This window comes from Sinocyclocheilus grahami, unplaced genomic scaffold (genome assembly GCF_001515645.1).
Source record: "Sinocyclocheilus grahami isolate Dianchi unplaced genomic scaffold, SAMN03320097.WGS_v1.1 scaffold117.1, whole genome shotgun sequence".
Classification (NCBI taxonomy): domain Eukaryota; kingdom Metazoa; phylum Chordata; class Actinopteri; order Cypriniformes; family Cyprinidae; genus Sinocyclocheilus; species Sinocyclocheilus grahami.
The window spans coordinates 1,340,088-1,362,887 of record NW_015505296.1 but is presented as its reverse complement, the minus strand read 5'-3'; the positions used below and the strand labels follow the sequence as shown (position 1 = coordinate 1,362,887).

The 22,800-nt window shown below is 37.3% G+C and overlaps 1 protein-coding gene across 2 annotated transcripts; it reads right to left on the bottom strand.

Moving 5' to 3' along the window:
- Window positions 1–264: 264 nt before the first annotated feature.
- vwc2 (von Willebrand factor C domain containing 2) lies at window positions 265–22,312 on the bottom strand. Of its 2 annotated transcripts, XM_016278012.1 has the most exons (5): window positions 22,105–22,312; window positions 21,583–21,769; window positions 16,493–17,243; window positions 13,394–13,523; window positions 265–1,065 (listed from the first exon to the last, which is right to left on the bottom strand). In XM_016278012.1, the coding sequence occupies exons 3-5, from the start codon at window positions 17,159–17,161 to the stop codon at window positions 914–916; spliced, it is 951 nt and encodes a 316-aa protein (XP_016133498.1). In that variant the 5' UTR covers window positions 17,162–17,243; window positions 21,583–21,769; window positions 22,105–22,312; the 3' UTR covers window positions 265–913. The 2 variants fall into 2 exon arrangements, with proteins under 2 accessions (XP_016133498.1, XP_016133499.1); XM_016278013.1 differs by lacking the exon at window positions 21,583–21,769.
- Window positions 22,313–22,800: the final 488 nt, after the last annotated feature.

Below are 22,800 nucleotides of genomic sequence, written 5' to 3'. Positions count from 1 at the left end.
TTGACATTTCAAGCGTGGCCCCGAGTTTAAAAATGGTAACTAACCCTAGTCGACCTCACATCAGCGTCTAACTCACAAACAAGCATGCACAGTGTAACGATTTATTTGGAACATGAAAACACATACACATAGAAACACGTCTTAGCAAAACGGACCTCAGATAAGAGCACAATAGAGACTTAACATAAATGCAAACATCTGCAAGCAGCTTTTTTTTCCATTTTTGATTTCCTTGAATGGAGACTGAATCCATTCTGCTCTGCTGACTATCCTGACGTTGTGTTAGATGTTATGTGTCACTCCTGACAGTCTTTGACGAAACATTTCCTCCAGACACATTGACAGCTGTAGGTGCGTTATACATTCTAATAAGATAGATTGAAGTCGATCTGGTATTAAAACGATACAGCATATCAAAATACAGTGGCTATAAAAAATATCATTTCACTGTAAATCAAATATCTGAATCCAATCATAATCGTTGAACCAGCACATACATAAATAAATATCCTTTATATGGGTTATAAATCTCAATACAAACTTGAAGTATTAATATAGTTGAATTCGACCCCATGCCTCCTAAGACTATACATGTAACTCTAACGTATGAATCTCATCACTCGTCATGACTCGATGCCAACTCAGAGGCTCTGTGGTAGCGAGAGGAAAGTAGCGTTTCGCACTCTGGCCCTTGGCCTTGTTTCCAGGTTAACATCCGCTGCTTGCTACAGGACACTCTGAGTTCATAGTCATGAACGGTCACAAATGACCGACTGATGTAACAGCACGCGGTGCTGGTGTCTTGGCTGCATGTGAGGCTCAGGGCTGCTGTGCTGAGCCCGTACAGACCACAGCTGGGACGGGTGATCCAGATCTCCACAGCTGTCCAGGTGAAGGCTGAGGGTCTCAAGCCTTAGCTCGGCTGGCACTCGTTCTTGCTGCAGGTGGCCTGCCGCTCGATACGCCAGGTGCCCTCCTCATACGTGCAGTAGCAGATGGTACATTCGTCGATCTTAACCTCTCGGCCGGCCGGGATCACCGCTGTGTCCGCATAGCAGTTTGGCCCTGTGCACAGACAGGAGAGGCTGCATCAAATTGAGAGAAAGCCTGCTGAGATCTGCCAACACAACTGCAAGCCCTGGTTTTGAGTAGCATTAACTGTCACAGATCAAGCTGAAATTGTCAACTGACCTCATGTAAGTTTTATTATGTTTTCAAGTTAGCAGTCAATCAAAGTACAATACTATGACCCAAGTCAGTTCTTTTTCTGCATATACAGGGCTCCAGACCAACAAAGAAATGATTAAAACAATTAAATATTTAAGAGCCGAATTATTTTTCAGTTGATAAATTACAAAATTGCTTGACAAAAATGCTTCAGTTCATTCTGCTATACCTGTGATGAAGGGACACTTTTGAATATAAACTACAGTGATTTTAGTTATATAAACTAGGGTGTTATTTTAGTTGTATTTAGTATAAAACTGTATAATTGGACATCATTTTAAACAATAACCAATAATTTTATTAATTAATTAAATTATTTCGTTTAAAAAATGTAAAAAAAAAAAATCAAGTTAATTTGAAAACAAAAATCTAAGTGTAAAAAAAATTAAATAAAAAAAAAGCCTCCCAGGAACCATCAAAACATTTAGAGCGATCTGCTCATATCTGTCAATTTCTTTCCAGCTCAACCATCAGTGAGAGTTTGGGGCATAGAATTGCAAGCCAAAATTCCAAGAATTGCCAAAATATGCAGAAACAGAACACTATTGGTGCTTTTACAAGATTTGGGTTTCAATAGAGATGCCAAAATTGCAGTTTCTTTTCAAGCTAAACTTAGGTTTTTGTCACGTTATCACTTTACTGACATACCCCAGATAAAATAGTAAGATATTGTAAGGATAGGAATAATTGTAATGGTGTGATGAGTGTAAGGGGATGTTTGCAGTTTTCTCTATAAATGTTATTCTCCATAAAACAGAATACAAACTAAATCAATTGGGTGTGAACATTTACTGTCCAAAGTCACAGTCACTCACTCATTCACTACTCCCTATTATAGTGATTGCCACTGTATGGAAAATCAAGAAATCGATTTTGTACAAATATGGCAATTCGGCAATATAAGAACTAAATGCTTTATTAGTATGCAGCAGCCACAAAAAGATGACAATTATGATCATGCGCGGTGTGCACACCAGCAGGATACTTGCGAATGAGCTTGGATAGCTCTGGCTGCTTTCATCCCATTGATAATAAACTGAGAACATGCTGTGTAAAATGGCTTTTATAGTCAGGCTACAAGTCTATGCTGAATTTGGTGGATGTAGTTAGGTTTAGATATTAAATGTTTAGTCTCAGGTTAGAAACTTCAAAAAACCCAATAAGATAATAATGGCTTTGTCAAGCTAACAAAATTAATACAAAAATTATGCCATTAAAGAGAAATGCTACCTAAGCACAGCGCCCATTTCCCCCCTTTTTTTTACATTCGCTAAACAAGGATGAATTATATTCAGCCTCTAAAAGATATTATCATAGAAGATGGAAGACTACATAAAAAGAATGCGGGCACATCAATCATCTTGAATATTTGGCCAATGCTGTCAAGACGTCATCCAATCCATATTTATAATCATTTCAGAGCAAACACTTCAGATTCCTGCCCCCAAATATCAAGACTGTGGAAATAAAAGCAGCTGGCACAGCTGATTCATCGTGATGGGTTATATCTCACATCACCCTATGGCTCTGTATTGTATGTGCGTTAATACTGCTGCCATGTATGTTTAACTGTTGCATAACAGAACATGATTATGTATTGTCGCATTAGATGTGATCACTGGTCTGGTACACAGAAAGAGCGGGTAGAGAAAGTTGAAAAAGGAGGACGAAGAGGATCAGGAGGAAGCTAAACGGGTTCAGTATACAGCAACAAACAAAACAGCAGTGGAGCAGTATGCATGCTGCATTTTTAGCAGTGGACAGGAGTGTTTAATCACGCTGAGCAGACCCTTTTCCTCGCCGCCTATCAAAGCACTGCTGTAGAGGCTAAATTCAAGAGAGAGCGCCATTAAAGACTTTGGTCCATTCAGAGATGAATTGCATTCCCCATGGTACAGTGTTAATTGAGATAAAAAGCAAAGGAGGAAAGGAAAGCTTGGATCCTGAAAATGACATGATCTTTTAAAGCTCATTAGAGCTGATGCTCTCTGAAAGAGCCGGGATCATAGCTCACACTGCTCTGAGAATAAGTAAAAGGAAAGCCCTCTAATGCATTTCTTTAGTATGCATTATAAATGCCACTAAATTTACTTACTTTTGTGGAAATGATGGCTGGGCCAAGGAAAGCCCTCTAATGCAGTTCTTTAGTACGTATGCATTATAAATGCCACTAAATTTACTTACTTTTGTGGAAATGATGGCTGGGCTGGGATGAATGGAGAAGGTGTATGCGGATTTGCAGTGTTATATTTTATTCTGGAAGTGCCAGTGGATGGACTTCACTAAAACATTAATGAAAGAATTTCAACATTCTCATAATAAGTCATACGCTATGCCATATGGACCAGGACAGTCTTGCACCAGCCGTTTGTTAATTCTTACTTAAAATGGAACATAAAATACACACTAGGGGCTTAGTAACTACTAGCTAGTTTGTAACTACTTTATTTGGTTGCACCATTTGTTCTTAAGAAAGAATAGCTAGCAAGTCATATGATCTCCATAAAATAGTGCAAAGTGGAATAATTAGACGTTTACCCTCAGTGATCCAATAGGCTTTAAATATGTGAGCAGAGGTTGAGATGAAATGCTGTGAATTTCAGCTAATCCTTGATTATCTGTATATCCTTGCACCTTGAACTTCTTTTTCCTCACGTAACTAATGGTAAAAATAAGTTTCCATTGAAATATGATAGTACTTAAATAAATAGCTTTTATGGGTGATATAAAGCCAATATAGATACAAAATGATACCAAACATGAACATTTGCTGAAAATGTTCTCATGATCAGACCAACCAAGATTTAGATGAGTTTGTTGAGGAAGCATTACATGGTTTATGGACTGGTATTTGGCCAGAAGCAATGGGTTGAAGTTAAAATGCCTTAATGATAGATGTTTCTCACGAACACATAGCTTTACACTTCACAAGATGTTAATTGATGGACAGTAGTTGTGTGGATTACCTGTGTATTATTCTGATGCTTTTATCAGCTGTTTGAACTCTCATTCTGACAGCACCCATTCACTGCAGAGGATCCATTGGTGAGAAATGTGATGTAATGCTAAATTTCTCCATCTGGTCTAATGAAGAAACAAACTCATCTACATTTTAGATGGCATGAGGGTAAGTTTTCAACAAATTTTCATTTTTGGGGTGAACTATTCCTTTAATAATAACAGAGATATTTTTATTTGTGAAAAATTAGAAACTGATTTTAAGTATTATTGATGCAGTTTAGTCAATTTACTATTTAATTTCAACCAATGCTCCTTCCGTAAACATTTAGTTTATATAGAGTTCAATATTTCAAGTTTAATGGTGCAATACAAAAATATTTGTTAGTGTTTAAGTTGTTACTTTACATCAAAACTAGGCAAGGCCGTAACTTACACACATCTGGTGCAACTGGCCCCAGGAATCTTTCTACTTTGTTGCGCTTTCATGTATGAGAAAGATGCCTTTAACATAAATGCATGGCATTTTGATTTCAGACATCTGTTAAATGCATACTCCTATCCGTGCGGTTTGCTTTTCAGATCCTATTCTCCTACTTTTGTGCATCTCCTGGGCATAAAAGACTGGAAAAATAGTGTTTCGGGAGAATGTAGAGAGAGATGGAGCTGATAAAATCACTGTCCTCTACTTCTCTCCTTCAGTATCGCAGAGAATCAAGCAATCCTATTCTCCTACTTTTGTGCATCTCCTGGGCATAAAAGACTGGAAAAATAGTGTTTCGGGAGAATGTAGAGAGAGATGGAGGTGCTGTGCATATAAAATCACTGTCCTCTACTTCTCTCCTTCAGTATCGCAGAGAATCAAGCCCCATTACAAACGGATAAAACCATCAGTGCAACAAATCCGGGCGAACATATTTCTCCAGAGGAAGAAAGAAAAAGAAGACGCATTTGAGATGAGCTAAGGCCTGAAAGTGATTTCTAGGGCCTTTCTTAAGCCCCCATGAATATTTCTCCCTCCAATTTTTTTTCTTTCTTTTTTTGCAAGTGATCCCTTTTTCCCCCCAGCAATGTGGATTTTCAGGGCTTTTGGCTCATGCTCGAAATGTTTATTGCAACCTCCTCAGATTAGCAGCGACCCCAGTGTCTGAGCCCTTCAAGAAGAGGACTTGTTTCCCTGTACGTTGCCAAGGCGATGGCCCACATGAGAGGAGGTCGACAAAAAGGAAAGGGTTGCAGGGAAATAAAAAGCATCTCTTCCTGTTTGTAACACATGCAAGGTATTAGTAGAGATTTTGATTCACCTCAATGACTCTCTTTTGAGTTCCTTAAAAAGATTCATTCACTGATTTGTTCACATATTCTTTCTGCTGGTTAAATCGTACCAGTAGGTGTGCATTAAAAAATAATTTTACATAATTGTGCATGGTCATTGGTTAATTATTTGAAAATCTCCATCCCCTTTCTCTCATTGTTGTGAATACAACAGATTCACATTCGCAGCTATGAACATGACCCGTCTCATTCAGTTAGTCTACAGATCCTTGTGCAAAAATGAACAACCCAGTTCATTTGATTTAATGAACAAGAGCTGTTTTGATTGACATGGTCCCTATGCAGCATTCACTGAGATCAAAATATCTGTTGAAAGTTCACTTCACTTGACAAAATGTGTTCATTTGAACACTCTGTAACATGTTGCAGTTATAACTGTTGCATAACTTTTATTCAAAATTCTTTAAGGTTGGAGTGATGCCCAATGACTGGTGAGTAAATTTGCTTCTCCTTTAAAAAAAAAAAAAGATTTATTTTTGGAATTTTTGCCTTTATTATGATAGGACAGTATGCTGACAGGAAGCCAAGTGGGAGAGAGAAATGGGGTCGGGATCGAGAAAGGTTGGCAAGCTGAGATTTGAACTCGGGACGCCCAAAATGCAACGGCACTATATGTCGGCATGCTGCCCACAAAGCTATAGGAACCGACCTTCGCAGGGCACTTAAAGTCAAAGACAGTGCACCTATGATGACTCATTCAGTGGCAATCTGAGTCGTCCCTTGAGCCTTTGAAGGAAGGAAAAGAGTTACACTCTTCAAAAGAAGATACTTCAGTGAATGAAAATATTCATTGTCAGAGCCAGTGCATAAAAGTAATAGAGAATGATTCATTCACTTTTAAAATTTGTTCACTTGTTTGTTCAAAAACAGTGATTCATTCACAGCACCTCGGCAGTTATGTGTTGCTTTATGGTGCCCAATTGTATGTGGTCAAAGATTATATGACCAGTTGATGCTGTTTTAATCATCACACAAGAATTCCTCATAAAAGCATGTTTATCCTTTCCTAAAAGAGGAATCTTTGCATCTTTGGGCGTTTGTGATATTGGTGCTGCTTTCTCTATGAATCTTAAAGCAGCAAAAGGCACTCAAAAGAATCACTCAATGACAAGTTTCTTATTTACTGACAGTCCCTCAGTGGGTGAAAAGAACGCGGGAGTGCTATAACTGAATCGGGATGTTGTTTTTTTTCCCCCGGTTCTTTTTGAGTCTTAACATTGCAGCTCCTCGCAGATGTTCTTTGATATTCATGAACAACTGCCTGGGGTGGATATTAGCAATAGCGTTCACTTTCATCTCCCCCCATGGCACTTCCTCAAGTGTCTCCCAGCATACTCCTCCAACAACAGACCCAGGCAGCGCTCTGCACGGGAACATAATACTTCATTCAGCAGCTAAGAAAGAGGTGCTTACCTCTGCTCTTCATGAGCAACAAATAGAGATATCAGCCCTCGTGACTGCTATATGCACCCTTTGTGCTTTTCACACGTTAACAACCACTTAAAATAAATGAAACTGTAGCTAATAGGATGAAATGTGCTCCGCGGCCTTGAAGGTGTAGCTGGCCTTGCACTGTGTTTACTGCATTTTCTGCAAGCTGCTGACGCTGGCCACAGATGAATCAGCTCAATGATGAGGCGTTCTAATGACCGAACAAATTACAAGCATTTACGTCTTTTGAATTGTGTGGTTTCTGTGACCTAAGCTAAAACAGTCGGAGGGGGAGGCTTTTGTAGCCCCTGCTGGGTATGCCGTGGTGAGCGTGAACCGAGCACAAGATTATGATTATGAGAGAAATGCTTGCAACCCATTTAGAAATCGATTCTCCTCACTGCTTCCCCATTCAGTGTCAAGTCTGCCAACCAAAATGAAGACGACAGACCCCATTTCTACTGCAGCTATTATCATTTCATCCCTTAGACACCACATTTTTCTCAAAGGGCCGGTCTTTCATACAAAGGCGCAGTCAATCAGATGGTAATTGACTCTTAATGGTACCAATTAAATAATCATCCTCCTTCTGATTTATTGGACAAGTCACTTGCACAGAAAGTTGAAAAAGTTTTGTTTTGAGCAAGGGGTCAAGTTTTAGCTGGTTAGCAATGCTCCTTTAGCCCCTGCTTGTAGATACATTAACTGATGCTAAAAAGCATTTTCTCCAGTGACAGCCATTTGAAATTAGCCGTGCATTCTGATGAAAGAAACTTACATTTACATTTAGTCATGTAACTTATATATGTAGCACTAATATTTCCATATTTTATAGTGCTCAATTCTTTATTGGAGGGCTCTTAATAATGTAAATTGGATTTATATGCATCTGTCACAGTTTAGGATAGTTTGTAGTGAACAGTCAATCCATCCATCCATCAAAAAAATTGTGGTCAAGTAAGATGTTTAAAAGTTGTCTCTTATGTTCAACAAGACTGCATTTATTTGATCACAAATACAGTAAAAACAGTAATATTATGAAATATTATTACAATGAAAAAATATTTTTGTGGAAACCCTGATACATTTTTTTCAGGATTCTTTGATGCATGGAAAGTTCAAAAGAACAGCATTTATTTAAAATATTGTTTTTTTGTAACATTGTAAATGTCTTTACTGCCACTTTTGAATCGTACTGACCCCAATCTTTTCAACGTCCGTCTGTAAATCATCAAAACGAAAAGCTTTTTAACGTTTTTTTTGTTTTTTTTTTAACATTTTTAAACAAGGCTTTAATAAGCCATCATTCAAAGCTGGACTTGATAACCATTACTTTTCCAGTCAAAACTAATGCATTTGAATTCTACTTCCTTGAATTTAAATTTGAATTCAAATTCTGCATTTTGTTTGCTACATCAACTGAATTGTTCAGGAATTGTTAACAGAGCACAACCCTGGCATTGCGGCGCCATTAGCCCTTCAACACTGGCATAATGTCATTTTGGCTCCAGAGTGATCAGTCATGACATTTATGGCTCAAATGACTGGTCTGAGTTGACTCTATATCTGATTTGCAATCATGTACATCCAAGGGGTCCAGTGTCAGTCTTCTCCAATGTTCTCTAGTGTTCTCCTGGCAAACGCTAAGTTTGTATGTGATTATTATCCTCATCAGATGCTGTGGTAGAACTAGCTGTCACAGCCGGCATCTATCCTACGGTGTCACTGCATAAAGCTTTGAAGTCTTATTTTTGAAGAGTGCAAATCTCATGGGGTCAAAGCATCTGGCTGCTTCTTGCACTACATCTGTGCAGGAGTCTTTGTACCTCAGACATTCGCAGCAAAAGCCTCAGAGGTGCCACCCATCGCACTCGTGTCTCTCTGTGATCCACCCCCACACAAGACATGAGCAAGAACCACAGGAAACACAAACAGAGTATTAGAGTGATTTTATCTATCGGAACAATTCCGAGATTAAATCAAATCGCAGACTATCTAGCAAGCGCAACGGAGCCGAGCTGAGCCGCGGTATTCCGGCATGCCGTGAAATCACTAGGAGGCTGTAATCTTGTGCGTTGAGCAAAAAGATTTCCAATCCATCAGAAAACCATACAGCTTGACTGCTTGATTGTGCACATACATTTGTAAAACTGTTTGAATTCACCACGGCACGACTTTAATGAAATAGTTTTTCAATGTTTTTGTTCCTTGCATTCCATCTCACAGCCAAACACCAACTGAGATATTTGATCAGAGAGTCTTGGCAGCATCTCAGCAAATGCCAAGATGATCCATTTAAACATGTGTGCTCTTTAAAATAATTGCCCCACATCACCCTTCCCCCAATTGTCCACACTACGCTGAGAGTTTAGCTGCCGAGTCAGAGATCCATTTACCAAGTCATCATTTCTTTTCTGCTGAAGGAGGCAGCGTGGCTGCCGGTGCCATATTAGATCAGGATCCAGGCGTACACAAGAAGCAACAGCCTTGGACATGCTGTCTAAAAGCATCTCAAACAGCTCTATATAACCCACACTGATTCAGGAAACTTCTCCCAAGACATTGTAATGTGTTCCAAACACAGAACACTCACACACTAACCCGAGGTCACCGCTTTTCTTTTCTCCCCCTGCCTGAAAAACACTCCTCTGGCCAAAAAGAGAACAACAGCATGCACAAGGCAGACAAAAGATCTGTTCAGAAACCTAGTGTGTTGCCTCACTGTCTAAACTGTCATCACACAAATAGTGTTCCTCATTCAACTGATTTCATTAACACATGATGAAGCTATGCTAACAGAGCAATGCTACAATTAAATCATTTATTTTCAGTTTCATTGAACTGTATTTAATCTGTAAGACTTTACAATGAGGATACAGTTGTTAACATTGGTTTAAGCATTTGGTATCATTAAGTAAAGATGAACAATAACAGCACGTCAATCTTAATTTATACATGGGTCAAAGAGGAAACGTCACCATTTTGGTGTCTGCATCAAATTCAATTTATAAGTAATTTTGAATGCATAAAAAACATGTTAAATGCAAGTAAAGTGTGTGCTTTCATATTTCAAATAACTTTTGTAAATATGGGGGAAATAATGTTCTAAACTGTAAAATTGTCATTCAGTGTAATGGTCCGGACTTTGATTTTACCATTACATCTTTAAATAAACATAAAATACCAAGCTTAAAAATATATTTGTTTTCTTGGCATTAATAAGTGTTGGCTGTTATATTGAAAGGAATATGTCTTACTGTTTAAGTATTTAAATAACCAGGGGACTTTTGTCCTGAAAATGCAATTTATCAGAGATCATTCAGTGTAACAGGAACAAGAAGCTATTCGGAAAGCATATAAAAGTATGCGGCAGTCTGTGAAATAATCAAATGGCACCCTGAAGACTGTGTGGTGCTGCAGAAAAGTCAGTTTATTGCTCTTAAATATTTGATCATTTCACCTTTTCATGGTGTGGTAACCTAAGTTACAAAAACACATGTCATTCAGTGAAATGCCAAGAAACACTTTTATTGTTAGATTTATTGAAAAATAAGTAGATGTTGTGAATAATTGTGATTAACTTTACTGGTCAAGCTCACTGTTTGAAATAGATGGCCAGTTGATTGCCTCCAATATAAGCTGAAATAGAAGTTTCGTCATTCAGGGTAATGTTTTTGTCATTTGGTGTAATGCAAATTCTCTGTTACACCACAGTGACAATCTATTAAACTGAATGACAGTTTCACTGTATAAATAACGAATTTAGCATCTTATTTATATTACAGATAAATTGGGAATATTTAGCAATGACAGATATTTGTTAAACTTAATAAATATTTATATTTTAATGCATTTTCGTATTGTTTAGTTTGTGTTATTGATTAATTTTAGATGCCCACGAACAGAAAGAGCTGCTAGGCACTGTAAAAAGCCAAAAAGCGAATAAAGTAAATGTAGACCTAGTAGCTTTGGTGGCACTCTTAAAGCCGTTCACGCCAAGAACAATAACTATAAAGATAACTATAATGATAGAGAATAATAACATACCAATATTTCTGAACAGAGACTCCCCCCTCACTACAGTATGTCACAAGTTCAGTAGAGGCCATTGAGAGGATTCTCCACCCAAAATACTCATCCTGATAATGTAATTTGCGGTATGTTGTTGCAAGCAGCAATTTTTGAGGCCGAACAAGTCAGAAACAAAGTGACAAGCTAAGCAAGCATGGCAGGGGAGCATCAGAACAGTAGAATAAAATGCTTATTACATTTCAACATCTGCTTCTGCTGTCATTTACTCAGGAATATTATTTAAACTAATTTAATGATACAGACTAAAACATTGCAATTATGGGAACAATGACAATATTATTTCCCTCTTTGGCAAAACGTCATTCAGAGTAACAAACCATAGTCATTCAGCGTAACCATTATATATTTATATAAAAATGTACACAATGTACTTATTCTGACCTGTACTTATTAAAATACATAAAAGAATATGTGATCACACTAAATGTTATTATATTTTAAATGACTTTCGCTTCCTTACAAAAACTTCTTTGCTGACAAATGGGTAAAACCTAGTGGTTTGAAGGACATTAGCAAAGTATAAAGATTTAAAAATTAAATCTGCACTGTGCTGCACTGTGATCCTTAAATAAAGTTTTTTTTAATTTGTCATCAAATAATTATTGTATAAAATATGTCTAACACGATTTCTTGGTATATAAATATTATTACACTGAATGACATTTTAGTAGGTGTCTTCTGTAAATTATGGTAATAAAAATGTATGATCGTCATTTTTTTTTTATTAGAAAAACATACAGTTTAACAGGATACATTCTAATGTATGAGGAAAAAAATTAATTTAAAGCTGTATTACACTTTTATTTTTTTAATGCTTCAAACCCCCTTTTCGTCTTTGACGAAATATTATCCATATTAATATGTTTTTACAATTCAAAATGCATAAATTAACATTAGCTCATGGGGGATTCATACTTTTATTCAACTAGAACATATAAAATCAAAAGTGACAGTAAAGTAAAATTGTTTTTAAACATTTCATTTCAAATAAATGTTGTTCTTTCAAAATTTCTTTTCATCTGAGAATTCTGATTAAAAACTGATTAAAAATGTACAACAGTTTCCACAAAAATATTGAGCTGCACAACTGTTTTCAACATTGATAGTAATAATAAATGTTTCTTGAGCAGCAAAACAGCATATTAGAATGATTTCTGAAGGATCATGTGATAGAAATACATATTAAAATATATGAAAACAGAAAACAGTTATTTCAAATTGTAATAATAGTTCACAAAATTACTGTTTTACTGTATTTTAGATCAAATAAATGCAGCCTTGGTAAAAAAAAACAAGACTTCTTTCAAAAGCATTGTAACAACCCCAAACTTTTAAATGATAGTACATAAGCACATTTATACTGACCTAGATTAATAAATGATTTAAAAAAAATTTATTATTAGTTGTTCATAATACTCAATGCATTAAATAATGTTAATAAATTATATCTTATTGCAAAGTGTTACCATTTTATCAATACTTTTTCTGAATGAAGAGTTTGAAAATGTTTATTGATAATTGCCCACCATCTTGGATTTGATTTGTTTTGTTGAGTTCAACACATTATAGGATGGTCTTTTCTGTAAAGTATACACATAATACACTGCCTAAGAATTTATCCAAAAGAAGGTATCTCAGATTCTTTGTGGAACAGCCTTCTTGTCAAGCGCTCTGAACATCTCTTAAAATGCAGCTTCTGTAGGCAGCTCACTAGATTTAGTAACAGAGCAAAAAAAAGGCTGCCGTGCAAGGGTGCTTTTCATGTAGAGTGGCTTTGAAAATACTTCCTTCTCTGCATCGGGTGCTTTGATGAGGGAGTACATTTATGTACCTTATACTTCTGTATTTCCAGCCAAATGGAGGGAAAAAAACATGTGTAAAAGTTTAATCATCTGTGCCCTAGGGCTGGAGAAAGCAGACTGCAACCGAAACACCTGCCTGCGCTAATCACCTCACCTCCTGGAAACAAGCAGAGCAACTTTGCAGGTTCATTAGTGCTATTGCTCTCTTTATAATGCATTCCGGCAACTATCTTAAACAAAGGCCTGCAGACGAATATAATCTCCTTGGGTTTGCATGACCTCACTGAGGTAAACTGGCTAACATAGAACAATAAGATGGATGCACACGTAGGCCATATGAGAGGCGATGAGATCTGCGGCTCTGTGCATGCTTTCTGTGAATTTTCTTCATGGTATGGTAATTGGGTGAAGTGGACAGAAGTCCCTGTGGTCCTTTTTCAGAAGCCATTCTTACCTACCTCTCTCTCGCTCCTGGGGGACACAGCGGGGGTTCAGGGGATGGAGAGAACAGAGAAAAAGAGAAAGGCTGGAAGAACACGACCACTTACCGCTCTTACACACCGGGCAGCACTGGTCAGGCTCATATTCCGGATCAACACACTCAGTCTGCGGGCAAGCTGACACCGAACACAGAACCTCTCCACTGGGCTCACAACGGCACTTCTCGCATGGAGACACCTGGAAACACAGCCAGACGAGAAACAAAACCTTCTGTAGCAACATTCATCATACTATTACATTTGATATGAGGTTTAATCATCAGAGGAAGAACAAGAGCTCTGATTTGAGGAGTGCTTTTTTTAGGGAAACTTATGAGTGTTCAGTTTATTTGATGAGCACGCTCGTACAATCCTGCCAGTCATAGCACTTGGAGTATATTAATCATGCTTACCTAATTCCTTCTGGCAATTCCTCTGGCATTGCTCATCTCCCTTCCTTTCTTTCCATATTTATGTCCATAGGGAACTCTGAGTTGTACCTTACACTCGAGCCCATTCATTATGGATGAATATCAATACCTGTCTACTTTTTTGAGTGATTCTTCAACTACAGGCACTTTTAGGTCCCAAGGGTTGATTTTCATTAAAACTTTTTTTCCACCATTTTGTTACATGGAGGCCATATTAAAACTATCTTGGAAACTTTTTTTAGCATGCCTTCATTTATATTTGCTATTTTCCAGTGTCTTTTAAATATAGATTTTTGAGTTGTACCTTACACTCGAGCCCATTCATTATGGATGAATATCAATACCTGTCTACTTTTTTGAGTGATTCTTCAACTACAGGCACTTTTAGGTCCCAAGGGTTGATTTTCATTAAAACTTTTTTCCACCATTTTGTTACATGGAGGCCATATTAAAACTATCTTGGAAACTTTTTTAGCATGCCTTCATTTATATTTGCTATTTTCCAGTGTCTTTTAAATATAGATTTTATTGTTTTACCCTGTTCTCAGACTCAGGCTTTCGATCTTAAAATATGAGAATCCGCTTTATCCAAATAAAGGGTGAAACATGAACCATTTCTATTTTTATTGTGTGTAAATAATTTAGTAACACTTTATGATAAGGTTCCATTTGTTAACATTAGGAAACAACATGCAACGTGTGCTAACAAGGAAAATGACTTCTAAAGCATTATTATCTTAATGTAAATATTAATATGTATGACTACATTATTCAAATCAAAAGTTGTATCTGCTCATTTTATTTAATTGACCTGAGTTGTACATGAACTAACAATGAACAGTTGTATTTTTATTATTACTATTAACAAAAGATTATAAATACTTTGACTGTGTGTATTGCTCATTGTGTTAGTTTAATGAACTGACATCAACTAATGGGACCTTATTGTGAAGTGTTACCAATGATTTATATAAATATGACATTTTACATACTTTATGACTGTCCCTCTGCTTTAGCATATTTTCCATTACAAACAACAAATTTGCCACTAATAATTTACCCAGCATGTGAAGAAACAGAATTTTTTTAACAGTTGCATTCTGTCAAAGTATGCAAACAATCTGGAAGATTTTCAGATGTCTGTATCTACGATACATAAAATGCTAGCTGTGAAATTAGCCTTAGGGGAAAGAGTCTGCCATTTTATTCCATAAATGTTTAAAATGTCAATTTCCACCACCATCATTTGCATGAATGGGTATTTCAGATGTAGTGTAAATGATGGTACAGTGAATTTTGCTGTTATTCATGTATATATACTGTTTGACATTGTTAGAAGACTAATTAAATCAAGTAGCAAGTTCAAAACATTTTTCATTTTTAAAAATCCACATCACCCAAAGTGCCCATAGTTGAAGAAACAGCCGTATGCATTTTATGAACCTGAACTGAACTATATTCATGTGTTAAATTCAGAGTCTTTCTGTCACACAGTGGATTTCTCAAGCATTCATGTGTCTCCACAGATGTCTCAGAAATCACATACTGTATATATGAACAAACGATCAGTTTTGCTCACTGCTTCTTCTCTGCTCCCAAGCATAAAATACAAAAGACTTTTCTGGCATTAGCATTTCTGTAAAAAGAACCTTCTGCACACAGTATCTCCTGAGACAATCTTCAACAAATCAAACAGAGGACAATGTGTCACCTCCAATTGAGTTGGAAAATAAAATAAAGATTCACAGGGGGTTTCTAAAATTGAAAAGTTCAACAAAGGCGAGCACAGATTCATTCAGCAGCTCCCCCCGAGAAGCTCTCATTGTGGGACTAAACAGATATGATACCGGGACTCATTTCGTTCTGCTGAGGGTTTAATTGTTACCTTTGCAGTCTGCATATGCATTAGGTGTGGCTGAGCAGAACCAATAAATTCAGTGCTTGGTCATTACCAGTCTTTGTGAAAAGCGCTTATGCTGACTTCTGCATTAATAAATCTCACTGCTCGCCATAAAGCTCAGGTGTTTTGGATAAGGACTCCAAAGACACAGGAGGAGGAGCCAATGAAAACTGAATCAAGAGCATAAGCTAGAAGCAGCTAATGGCTTTGGCTACACTGTGGGGTGAGACACGCAGTTCAAAAAGAATCATTTGTGCACCTGCTGCTAACTCTGAAACTGATGACATGCGCTTTTCACTTAAGGCGGAATTGGAGAGCATCATAATAAGGCCTTACAGAGAAAAAAGGCCTGTCGTCTTCTCTTACATAACACAGCCTGAGCAAGATAAGTCTCCATTAGTTTCGCATAATAACTGACCTCCTCACACTTTCAGAGCATAAAATGCAGGAAAAACAATATTTTATCTAGTTGTGAGTCTCCTCCCTGGGGAAAGTCTGGGGCTGAGGAAGAGTGATGGATTAAAAATGAAAAAATGTGCAATTTTAAAATCTCATTTTTGGCCTGCTGGAATCAATATATAATCAAGACATGATGTGCACACATTAGATTTCTTCAACTGGACAGAAAATTCTACTGGACCACAAAAATTTAATTACACTCAATAATGAACAGAGATTCATATGAGTAAAGATCTAAATGCAAAGACTTCACATAATCTGCCATAAAATAGAGGTCACTCTGGCAATCCTGACACTGTTGAATACAGAAAAAAGAGAGGAATAAACCTAGTTAAAGCTGGCATATGGATAATGAAGCACTTAATGTGTTGGTCTAACCTTGAACTCCTCCAGAGATGAGTAGATCTTTTCTCGAAATTCACAGTAGTTTTTCTTCTCTTTGCACCGCGGGCAGCACTGGCTGGTGTCGACACGCAGGCAACGAGGGTGAAGTTTTGGACACACTGGTTGGGCGCACAGAGGACCTTCATCTGTGCACAAGCATGGGCAGGTGGAGGGTCCCGGGGTGAATTTCTCCCCAATGGCGAACACAAACCCCGTTTCGTCCATGCAGCCTTTACCCCTATAATCAGGGTACGCATACTCATCGATCGCATCCAGGGATATGTTGGCCTCTTCCGTTGGCGCCGCTTCGGTTTGCTTGAGCGATTCTTGCTCACCCCATGCTTCAAGGGTCTTACCTTGCAGTTTGGACCCTCGTCTCAAGGGACTCAAGTTGGGTCTGGTCCTGCTAGAACTGGATTTGTTCCCACCTTTGATCCCCTCCAGTTCAATATTACTCAGCTCCTCCAGACGCTGCTTTGCACCAGGGCTCAATGCGCCCTCCTTTGCCTGGGTCAGAACGCGCTCTAAGCGCTCTTTCTCCCCACCTTTTGGCACTGAAACAATGGGATTGCCCCGTGCACTCGTATACAAGAGCCAACTAACAAAGATAAGTCCTGTTGTCATGGCAGCCGAGTGAAGCATCTCGCTCCTCTCCACTAGCATAAAATGACGGGACTGCACCTGGACTTACATTACAATCCTCAAATCGCAGGTAGACTCTAGTATAGCAGAAGCATCGTCACATCTGTAAAAGAAACAAACTATAGAGTTCAGCACCATGGACAGGGACAATGCAATGTTATGGTGCATTCATCTCCTCCCGGAAAGTTCATATTTACGAGTTGGGAAGTATGGTGTTTTCAGGTCACTTTGTTTGGATCAATATGTAGATGTACCTCTACATCACCATATTGATCCAGTATGATGTGTTTTTGTATGTTATGGTTTATTTTATTTATGAAGGTGCTGCTGATTGAATTGTTATATATTCATAATTGCGTCATAACTGCACAATATTGTAATGTTTTCCAACAACAAAACACCCATTTCAACAAATTTACAGTCAATACATATGCTGTACCCATTGCATCCAACATATTTTCTCAATGACATGCCCCAAACTTCGAAATTGGGGGCTTAAAGAAACTTTTCCACTCATAATTAAGATTTTGTGGTTGTGTTCATGGTCATTCAACTCATAAATATGATCTTTCTGACATGACACGAATGCATCATCAGTCAGAGAAGATGGCTACAGCAGGCAGCTATCAAACAACTGACCCAAAATCAATTATTTTAAGAAGTGCAACACTAGAAACAGTGATCTACAACCAGAGGCGGACAGTAACTAAGTACACATTTGAGTATCGGTACTTTACTTGAGTATTATTTTTTCTGGGAACTTATGACTTTAACTTCACTACATTTGAAAGATAAATATTGTACTTTTCACTCCACTACATTTCTATCAAGGTCCTCGAAGTAGAAAGTCGTTATTATATAGCAGCTTTGAAAGTCAGTGGGTGATTTTTGTTCTTCTCTAAAATTTGACTTTCTTGGTCAGAAGCAGAACTGTGAGATCACTACCATCCTGCTTTTGTGTGGGTGTTAAATATTTATTTTTATTTTTTATTTTTTTTCCCCATAGGTTTTTAACATTCTAAAAGCTCTTTATTCCAAAGATACTACAAGCTAGTCAGTGTATTCAGTAGGTGTAATGTATTCTAAGTTGCTTCAGAAGTATTGCAAATATTATGTACGACAATAAAACAGTGCATTGACATAAAAAAGGAAATTTACTTTTGGTACTTAAGTACTTTTAAAAGCAAGTACTTCTGTACTTTCACTTGAGTAAAAATCTGTCTTTACAACTTTTACTTGTAATGGAGTAATATTTGACCAGCAGTATCTGTACTTTCACTCAAGTAATGGAGTTGAGTACTTTGTCCACCTCTGTCTACAACACACCTTTCAACCTCCTTCAATGATTCTTCAGTCAAGTTAATCATGCAGGCTGTAAAACTGATTCTGTGCTTCTGTAGATTTCATGAAATTATAATATGTCAATTGTATTTAAGAGAATTATCTTGTTTTGTTTCATTTAAGGAAAGTTGAACAGAATATAAAGCCGGTTGAAATAATAGCTACTAGTTTTTACTAACAACTAATGAGCATAATCATTCAGTTTGCAATAAATTGACAAAATCCAACACAATTTGAATAAGCCAGTTTGCAAGCATTGCCTGTCTAAATGTTCTAAAACATTTGATTGTTACCCTTGTCATGTTTCATGTACCAAGTGTTGAGGTCTGTGAGGTCTTTAAAGTATTGTTTTTTATTTCATGATTGTTTTTGTGGTACGTATTTATATGATGTGGTCAACAGACAACAAATACTTTGCTAGTCACTAGTACATTTCTCATAAATAAATGAGATCTTCAGTTATATAATCTAAATAAATTATTGTTACAATTACAAATTGTTATTTAGTACTATTAATAAGATTGATGTTTCTTTTAATTCCAATTAACTGTATTTGTTTAACTCAATTAATTGTTTTATTTAATCCATTTGCAGAATTACTCACTTTTAAGGAGCTGATTTGATTGATACTGAATTCTAAACAGAGTTATATGTAATTTGTTGCTATAATTTTAAGTAAATGAAATGTACACTGTACAGATTATCGCCTAAAATAGAAAATAACCAAAAATATATATAATTCATTAAATCATTTATTTTCTCTTTTTTTGAAGAGATATACAACTTTCCCATACTGGAAACGTGTGAAGGCTGACTGCCTCGGGTGTAATCACACATAGCGACAGCAATCTTCCAATCGCACCTCCACGCATCAGTTTTCACGGGGGTGATGGACACGAAAGTAAATTGCTTCAAGGGAACTTGACTCACAAGCACTTCAATAACTCCTCTATTGTCTGTCCAGCTAAGCGCAATCAATTCACTTCAATTGAATCTGTTAAACGACACGAAGAGGTTAATCGTGAAATAGATTTAAGGTGGGGGAAAAAGGGATCAGTGGATAAAATATTTAAGCAATATCACACAAGCATGCTGTTGTGCTGAATATCAGCATAGGCACAAGGCTGCAGGTTATCACAGCTATGCTAATATTAAAGTGACAATGAAACGGAAGTAGCCACAGATCTATTCTTACGTATTGTGCTGTACAACCAAGTGTAGCGGATTATCGAAAAAGAAAAAATGTAGGTTTGGGACTTGATTCTATCCACAAGTTGTTTATTGGATGTTGAAATGTGGGCATCACACTCAAAAGTGGAGGTAGATAAACGCAAGCTATATACATACCCAGAGAGACGTCTGTCATTTCACCGGAGGATTGAGTTATTACATTCCGATTAAATGTTACAAGGTCAATTTTTTTTATAAAGAAAAGGAAACATGTATGGATTAATTGTTCACAATAACAGTTATAACATGCATTTAGATAGGGTGAATTTTCATTTCATCATCTTCAACAATAACAGCCAGATTGAACCACCGAAATTAATCTTATAAAACATTGTGTTTATACAATTCAGTTATACAATTATGCACTTATACAAAGTAATTAATATCAATGAACTTTCAGGCAAAAATTGGGCCGTTAGTTGGTTCGTATACATGAAGTCAAACTAGGAATGGGCATATCGATACGGAAGTATTGATATATCGATACTGATGTCAGTATTGAAAGTATCGATACACAAATAAAAAAATATACTAAAGGGTTTTTTTCTTAAACCAGTGATTTTTTTCATAATTTAATGCGTACAATTTGCATTGAATTGAACGAATAACATATGTTAGGACAGAACTATTTTCCTGCTCATTCTGAACACAGAACTAATCAATCAAAGAGAGTGTTCGCGCACTGCTGCCACTGCATTCAAACAGGGCTGTGTTTCCTAAAAGTATCATAAGAAACCACTGATGCTTTTGTGAAACACAGTCCAGAACAATTCTTATCAGAGGACAGAAAAACATAATATGTTTGAGTTATTTCCCCCCAAAAAAAAAAAAATCCAAATTGAAGCCTATAGTTTGTGCAATTACATTTATTTAAATTGCACTTTAGAAGTTCATATTAATCAGGTTCTATTCTGAAACTAATGTTAATATAAATCATACACTGTCCGAATAAAAATATTACATTTTATGGGTGAAACATGGTTTTACTACACAGTGACCTTTTGTAATACTAACTATAGTATTTGTAGATTTGGTTACCACTACAGTAAACATATTTTAACCATGTGTAAACAATTATTATCTAATGAGTTAATTAAAGGGGTCATATGATGCGATTTCAAGTTTTCCTTTCTCTTTGGAATTGAATGTTAAAATGCATTTCAAATCTAATGTTAAATGGGTATAAATACCTATTTTAGTCTTAATAATTTAATTTAATAATTTAATACATTTAATAATGTAAAAGTTCATTTTAGGGGTACCGGTATAGATATCGACGATACTGGCCTTTGACAGTATTGGTATTGCGACACACAAACTGAAAGCCGGACTGGAACAGAAGTGGATAGTGGATCGGAGCGCTCAAAGAGTTAGGAATACTCAATCGGCTCGAAATCCACTCCTGGTTTTGCATTTTCACGCTCCCTACTCACGCGCAAGAGAACCCCGTGCAGAGCCACCACGAAGCGTGAGAAAACACCGAAACCCAGATTTCGAAAACGCCGATACTCTCTACAGGTAACATGACACAAACGCGCTTGGATTTGGACACTGCTATTTATTTATTTATTTACTTATTTATTTTTAACCCCGCTCCTCGTTCCACTTTGGCCGCCACAAATAGGCTACTGTAGTCCGAAGGCCGTGAACAAAAACAAGATGACTGATGCAAACAGTGAAACGTCCGAGCTACCTGAACGAATTGTGGTACAATTGCAGTAGCCTACTGTTAATCAACCAACAGCTTAGTGAGGGGGGTTCCAGGCTGAGTGGAAACATAAGACATCAAACAAGATGTACAGTAACTCATGAAATGTGAAATCCTCAATTTTAGACGAAAATGACATTATTCATTGTTCATCTAAACTCACATTTAGGCGTAAAAGCCATGCATGTAGCTCTCAACTCCAGTCCCTGTGGGCTGTGGAGCCTGTTGATGCAATGCACAGGTGCTCTTTCTTCACAGCATCATTCACATCCACTCGAAAACCACATCTTCAGCCTCACGGTTAACAACAGAAAGTGTAACTTTAATAACTGAGGCAATCACACTTGAAGCTGAGAATAAGAAAAAGAGGCGTAGATAATGATGCGACACAAAGCAGATACAAAAGCCACTGTCTGCGCTGTAATAGAAGCTAATATCCATAATATTCATATCACACACATAAGTTAATCAACGTAACGCAAGCCAAAGAAAAGCGTTTACGGAAACCAAGCGTAGCGTTTATCCATATCATACTTCACTGTGCGCCCGTAAATATCAGTTCTGTTCATACTGGGCATGCTTAAGCGCTTCGGTCATGCAGAACAGTCTGTGGACTCTTCTTAAACGTTTAACTGTAACTTTACAATGCCATGTAGAGGCGTTAGAACAGACTAGACGTCCATACCTGCATCTATCCGTCGGTGTGGTTGATGTGTTGTGTAGATAGTTGGCACACAGTTGATATCGAGGCTCGTTCATCACTCCACATCACCTCACAGCTGCACTCAGAAAATAGGACATTTAGTTTAAATGGTGCCACTAACGAGGACGTCAGGGCTGTTAATGTCTCCTCAGCTCTTGCCGGAGAACTGAAAGAAAGGAGTGGACTCTTCAGCACCAGTGACAAAACGCACACACACACACACACACACACACACACACACACGCACACACACACACACACACACACACACACATTAACCGGCAGACTTACGTCACATGGTGAGGAGTTTAATGAAAACAGCGCGTCACGTTTCCGACCACCAGGTGGCACATTCCCTCACTGGACTCACACAATTCACTGTGTGATTAATCTTCCGTTCATGGTGTTTTGGCAGAGCCTATCCATTCTCAGATCCGTCTTAAGATGTGCAATGAGCGTGTCTGTTTTCCAGATTGCTGTGTTGGCCTTGATCACGCGATTCTGAGGACAAAGACATTTGAGTGTGCAGGGATAAAACTGATGAAAATGCACATGGGGATTGAACTTTTCCGCCACGATTTGTGTTGATTGTATTTGTTTGCTGTTGCAGTGTAATGTGACTTTTTCAGTTATGAACAGTGAAATCAGGACTGTTTTATTAAGGTGATGATATTTGTT